The 7138-nt window shown below is 47.5% G+C and overlaps 1 protein-coding gene across 1 annotated transcript; it reads left to right on the forward strand.

The window, feature by feature from the left end:
• Nucleotides 1-2522: 2522 nt before the first annotated feature.
• On the forward strand, nt 2523-5827 carry GJD2 (gap junction protein delta 2). The gene is made up of 2 exons (XM_075103251.1): nt 2523-3132; nt 3983-5827. The coding sequence occupies exons 1-2, from the start codon at nt 3062-3064 to the stop codon at nt 4824-4826; spliced, it is 915 nt and encodes a 304-aa protein (XP_074959352.1). The 5' UTR covers nt 2523-3061; the 3' UTR covers nt 4827-5827.
• The last annotated feature ends 1311 nt before the right edge of the window (nt 5828-7138 follow it).

Consider the following 7138-nt stretch of genomic DNA (forward strand, 5'->3'; position numbering starts at 1 on the left):
TCATGTCTACAATTCTCTCTTACAGTCATGACTGTATGGGCCTGAGCAATTAGTGATTTAGACAATTTGTCAGATAAGTCTGCAGGTTGCCGTTGTACGTGTAATGGATAATGGAAATACAGATAATTACGCTCTTCATACACCTTTCACTGTTGCACTCAGAGAACATCATGTTGATTCTTATGAATTCTCTTTTGACAATAAGTCAGGGCTCAAATTAAGGACAGCAACTCATAGTTCTAGAGACTGCGCATGTATTTTGAGCTATAACAAACTCCTTTGAGTTTTCCAGTTACTTAAAATGTATGTTAACATATCTTGAAAGAGACTCCTACGTTGAAATTATTTTTTTTTCCCAAACTCACTAAGGTCTGAAGCTCAGTAAACTTTCTCAAGTGTAAGGCCAAGTATCCTGCATGTGAATATGGTTGCGGGGTACGTATAAGGTTATTGCTAGAAAAAGCAAGGTCAGCTATGTCAGAATGAGATGTAACCCCTGTAAGAACAGGCCTGAAAGTATTTAACTTTAAACCATATTTCAATTGAAAGCAATTTCATAGCAGTGCTTACATGTTTGCAGCATCTATTTATGACATTTCCCCTCCATGTCTCCACAGCTGGGTTGTCAGCAGCGAGTAGAACTCTTCACACACAGCAAATACTAACTGTTCATTCATAGGCCAGTGTTTGATACGATTAGAATTCAATTCCTTTTTATTTACTGGTCCTAAAAGCTCAGATAAGTGGGTTTCCTATCCCAGTGCCAGAGAACAGCTTTCCTTTCTAGAAATTCTTGTATTTGTCTATGAACCAAAACCTTCCCTCCTCTCTTCAGTAATTTCAATCCCGGGCTTTCCCTCTCTGTTTGGTTTGCTAAATAGGATTATCATCATTAGCTTCTTAGCATATCTCCTGCCCTCTCTCCTTCCATACATGCATGACTGCTTGCTTTACTGCTCTGATTGATCTCATTTTCAGAGCCGTCTTTGGGGTCCATATGAGACACTCAGTTGTTGGGGTAGCTGGATAGATACTACAGTCCTCTTAAAAGAAACAACCTCTTCTTTTTAGTTTTGGTGCTTCTGCAGCAGCAGGTTTTACAAACTACATGCCAAAAACAAGTGCAGGAATTGTGAGAACCAGCTTTCAAGAAGAATCCAGTCAGATTTGAAGGAAAAACAGTGATTATTTACTCTTCCCAGTAATCCTCAACAGTGTGGGAAGGAAAGAATCCAGATTATTAAATGCTTCTTCACAGGCTCTTGACTAGAAGAGAAGAAAAATCTGCCAATTTCTGTCCCAACAGAGGTATTCATTGATCTTCTCTTCTTTGATACTTTCCTAATTCAAAGATCTGGAGATCCAATCAGCCAAGTGACCCAACAGCATGTGAATCAGAGACCATCTGCACACTCCAGATGAAATGACAACAAACCTTGGGGTGTCTAAAACACACAGATGCCCTCTGCAGAGATGAAACATGGTCCCATCTATTCAGAAAACACTTAATATCATTAATATAACATGAAATTGGTTCATGAGAGAGCTGCAAAGAAAACAGAAGGCTACACTGTTTACAGTGGCCTGAGCCATTCTGCTTTCGAAAGAGACTGATTTTAGTGAGTTTGGCAGTAGGAGCCTTATGAACAGACTGACTAGAATTTTTCTTGTGTTGCTTTCTAGTGAGATTAGTTGAGCAAAAAGAACCGCAGGTATGAAGCCATGCTTGATCTTTATAGAAATATACAGAATACATTTTACACTTGACCAGAAAACAGTCAGTTCCAATTGGTGCCAGTGTTTCATGTGGAATTGTTTGGTGGTGTCTCAGGTACAGTCTCTAAGGGCATCTGTAAAATTACAAGTATTTTAAACACAGTATGGTACTTTAGAATATGGTAGAATAAAATACGTGGACTGATTATAACACAAGGATTTATTCAAGATGCTTTATGCTTGTGCTGTTCAGAGATGCTTTGTGTGAAGGTTTGGTGTCTTTCCTAGCACAAATCCAGTCTCTGTCTCAGAATTCTCTAAAATGGCTATATATAAGTTTCATTTCTCCTCAGTGATTCCTATGTCTGTAATCAGGGGAGAATGAAGATGCAATCTTAAGCGCACCATCTTCCTTCCAAGGGTAAGCAGTTTTAACAGGTAAGGTTATTGCTGCACGACACCGCTGTTCTGTGAGCGCAGAAAAGTCAGTCAAGCTCGGGAGGAGAAGTAAAACCTTGCAACCCCTGGGAACCCCCCCGGCAGGCGGGCGCTCGCGGCTGGAGGGGCCAGGGCGTCGCCGTCACGCCCTGGAGCAGCTTTTCAAACCGGCAGCCGAGGGGCAGCGCCCGTTCGCTGGCGGGGCTGCCTCCGGGCCGGGCCGGGCCGGGCCGGGCCGGGCGGTCCCGCGGGGGGGCGCCGGGCGCTGCCGCCCGCGGGGGCCGGGCCGGGGGCTCCGGCAAGGGCGCACTCGGTTGCACAACAAGCCTCCCGCCGGCTGGGGCGGCTCATCCCCCGCCCTCCCCCCTCCTCCTCCTCCTCCTCATTTATTTATTTAATTTATTTTATTGCATTTATTTATTTATATTCACCGGAATAATAAAAATGAGAAAATCCGAGCGCTGCTCTTGGCTGCTCTCCACCAACCTGTCAGTGACGCAAGCGGAGACTACTTAAAGGCAGATTAGAGGCAGCAAGACATTACAAGCCAGCCTTCCTCCCTCCACGCCGCGGGTCCGCCGCGCCGCGCCGCGCCACGAGCCGAGCGGGCCGGGCCGGTGGCGGCCGCCGTGGGGCCCCGAGCCCAGCCCAGCCCAGCTGAGCCCAGCCCAGCCCAGTCCAGCCCAGCCCAGCCGAGCCGGGAGTCCTCGGCAGGGCTGCCGCCTCCAGCCCCCTTCCCGCCACGGGACTGAGGGCGGCAGAGAGGGGTTGCGCTGCTGTTTGTTTTCCTTCCTCCTGAAAAAAAAAAAAAAGGAAAAAAAAACATAAAAGGAAGGGAGGGGGAAAGGAAGAAGAAGTGAAGAGATCCCCTCCGCTTGCCAAAGTCTTTGTCTCCGGATGAACAGCGATGGGGGAATGGACTATTCTAGAGAGGCTACTGGAAGCTGCCGTGCAGCAGCATTCTACTATGATAGGGAGGTAAGGGCTACGGGGGGTACGGGGGGGGCCACTTCTGTCCGAGCGGGCCGGCCGGCGGCACACGCGGGGCTCTTGCGGTGCGTGCCTGGAGTGCGTGTTTGTGTGTGTGCGCGGCGCAGGTCACCGAGGCGGGGGGACACCGCAAACGCCGCCGTCCTTGTCCCCGAGGAGCCCCGGGGCAGCGGGCGGCCATCGGGGAGACCCGCCGCCACCAGGGTCCCGCGCCGGAGCAACCCCACGCCGCGCCCTCCCGTGCTTTCGGGGGCCCTAACGGCCCGTGGGATTGCTTTTTTTCCACCGGGAGGTCCGTGCGGTGGGGGGGTGGGGTGGGGGGGAGCGCTGACCGCCGGCCGAGGTTTTGACAGCGGCGGATTCGCACGGCCGCAGATGGCCGCGCCGAGGCGGTGCCGCGCGGGCTGCGCGCCTCCTGCGCGGGAGCCGGGCTGGGGTCGCCGGCGGGAGGCGGGCTGGGGGCTCCGGCGGGCTGGGGGCTGGGGTCGCCGGCGGGAGGCGGGCTGGGGGCTCCGGCGGGCTGGGGGCTGGGGTCGCCGGCGGGAGGCGGGCTGGGGGCTTCGGCGGGAGGTGGGCTGGGGTCGCCGGCGGGAGGCGGGCTGGGGGCTCCGGCGGGCTGGGGGCTGGGGTCGCCGGTGGGAGGCGGGCTGGGGGCTCCGGCGGGCTGGGGGCTCCGGCGGGCTGGGGTCTGGCGGCACCGTCGGGAGGCGGGCTGGGGTCGCCGGCGGGCCGGGGGCTGGGTGCGGGCGGCCGCGGCGGCGGGTCCCGGTCAGCACTGGACAGCTCCCGGCCGCGGGGCGGCGGCGGCGGCGCGCACTGACGGGCTCCTCTGTTCCAGGATCCTGCTGACCGTGGTGGTGATCTTCAGGATACTCATTGTGGCCATTGTAGGGGAGACGGTGTACGACGACGAGCAAACGATGTTCGTCTGTAACACGCTGCAGCCAGGCTGCAACCAGGCTTGTTACGACCAGGCTTTCCCTATTTCTCATATAAGGTACTGGGTGTTCCAGATCATCATGGTGTGCACCCCCAGCCTCTGCTTCATAACGTACTCTGTTCACCAGTCTGCTAAGCAAAGGGAACGGAGATATTCCACTGTCTTCCTCACCTTGGAGAGGGACCAGGATTCAATGAAACGTGAGGACAGTAAGAAAATCAAGAACACGATTGTCAATGGGGTGCTGCAGAACACCGAGAACTCCACCAAAGAGGCGGAACCGGACTGCTTAGAAGTGAAGGAAATCCCCAATCCTGCTATCAGAACTACAAAGTCAAAGATGAGGAGGCAAGAAGGCATTTCTCGGTTTTATATCATCCAAGTGGTCTTTCGAAATGCCCTAGAGATCGGATTCTTAGTGGGACAGTATTTTCTGTACGGATTCAATGTCCCTTCCATGTACGAATGTGACAGATACCCCTGCATTAAAGAAGTAGAGTGCTATGTCTCTAGGCCCACTGAGAAGACCGTATTCTTGGTATTCATGTTTGCTGTCAGTGGGATTTGTGTGGTGCTCAATTTGGCAGAACTGAACCACTTGGGCTGGAGAAAAATCAAAATGGCAGTGAGAGGAGTACAGGCAAAAAGGAAATCCATATACGAAATCAGAAATAAGGACCTGCCAAGAATGAGCATGCCTAACTTTGGCAGGACTCAGTCAAGTGACTCAGCTTATGTGTGAGGCTGTGACAGAAGTGAAACACCGTGCCAGGTGGAACAGACCCATGCACCATTAGAGAAAGGTACATTGCTTAGGCAAGCATTTTATCAAACCACCAAGAAAGCCATTAAGGTATTGGATCTGCACTTACTGAACTAGCTGCAAAATGCAGTGCTATGTAAAAGACTGAGAAACCAGCTATAAAACCATGCTTGATCTAGCCTTACAGCACAGCTACTATTATTCCGACTTTTCTTTCTAATGAATGGGTGTTATCTGTCAGCGGACCGGCTTTTTGGTCGTCATTAGGATAAGTTTACAGTTTGGACTGTCTGACTAATTGTTGTAAACGTGTAGAATGTTCATATTAAAAATCTGCAAGGATACGGGGTGGGATGGGGGTGGGGAAACTGTTGCAATGTGCAGATGTAAGCATGTTTTACAAGGAGGGTAATTGCACTGTAAGAAACCTGACCACAGCTCAATCAGGATATCTGCTTCACCTATCTCACAGATGTCTTATATTGTTTTCCTTGTCTAAATCACAGAGTTTATTCCTGGTGTGTATTACTACCTATTTTCTAGCATAGTTTGTGCATCAATTACTTATGCTGAACAATAAATGCTGAATATAATTTTGCCATTTTTGTTTGCCTGTCCACACACACACACCAGAGACCTTAATCACCTTACATTAGTTGTGATCCACAAAATATATCAGTACATTTCAGTTCATTCCCTAGTATGTGCATGAATAAGATGGAGTTGGTTCATGTCAGCCAACTTATGTATTTACCTACAATTACCTATGATGACACACATACCAAAGGAACAGAGTTCATTGCTTTTAACTGTGAACCTATCACCTTCTCTCTGCTCTTATTTATATAAGTGCCATATTTGAAACATCTAACTCTGTACTTAGTCAAAAGGTTGTCTTGGGATACCAGCTGGAATAAAGCGATTTTATACTCTCCTTTGTTTATTTTATGCTATTTATTTAGTCATTGCAATGGTGTAAAGAACAGCTAAAATCTCTATTGATAAATAAAGTTCTTGCCTTTTTTTTTTGTAAGCCAGAGGTATTTGTTCTTCTTTATTATTGTGTATAATTGTAGAAACATGCAGGGTCAAAATAATTGACTTATAAGAATTATTCTTCAGGGTTTAAAGTGTCTTGTTGATATTCTAAACTCTAAGTGACAAAACCTGGGAAATCAGGACTATTCGTTATGTCTGTTTTTCTCCTTAAGCAAGCTTTCTCTGTCTTTAAAGCCTGATCCAAAGCCCACTGACACCAACAGCCTTCTTTCTGCTGACACCAAGGGCAACACAGTTGGCTGCCAAGGTCACTCTGGGAATAGCCAGAGTACATCTACCTATAAAGAAAACAATCACAGTTTTCACCAGGGAACCCAAACAGTAACATCAGCTTTTCTGCCTTACAGCTGGTTCAAGAAATACACTGTTCGTGTCCCACCAACTTACTGGTAAGCCACTGGGGCAGTCATAAATAAATCTCTGTTAACAGTAGCCATTTTAATATAGGATACTAAGTTTTTTCCTAACAAACAACCTCATTTTATTCCCCCTGAGTTAAGCAGAAAATATCCCACTGGCAACAGTAGGAGCTGGATCGGGACTGAAAAACCGTACAAGTGCATTCCTAACTAAATATTATCAGCCCTTTAAAGAAAAGGGACAAAATGCTGCTGGAAAATTTGGAGATAGTTTATAACATACAAAGGAGACAGGGGCTCAAAGTCACAAATGGCCTTTTGATTGTATTTTATTTCAAGCCTAAAAATGGATTTTATTGTATTTTGGCTTGGAGATAATGCATATAAACTGTTTCTTCTTGGCTTACAGTAAACACTTTAAAGCTTCATTCTTGTAGTTTGCCAGCATTGTCACTTAAAAGAACGTCAATTAATTTTTAGATAGTACATTCATTATCGCTTCCATCTGGGGTCTTTTTTCTTCCACTGTGAAACATAAAAAGACTTTGAGATGTGTCATGTTTTTAAAGATTTTAAAAGTATTTTTCCTTATGTACAAAATGAACAGTTTTCCCAATTTGATTATAGAAACCTATAAAGATGGATTTCTCAAATAATTCTTTGTGATATAAAGGCACACTGATATAGCTAGCTGGCTGCATGCTCGCTGGAAAACTGCATGCTATTTTTAGGACAACATGGCAGCTAAAATCTCCATCTGCACTATAACAAGCTTCTGAAGATTATTATTTGACACACAAATCCAATTCTGATTTTCATTTTGCAGAGTCCTGGGATGGTTTGCAAAATCTCCTTTTGAATAGATATTGAAGG

The sequence above is a fragment of the Phalacrocorax aristotelis genome, chromosome 9 (assembly GCF_949628215.1).
Source record: "Phalacrocorax aristotelis chromosome 9, bGulAri2.1, whole genome shotgun sequence".
Lineage (NCBI taxonomy): Eukaryota > Metazoa > Chordata > Aves > Suliformes > Phalacrocoracidae > Phalacrocorax > Phalacrocorax aristotelis.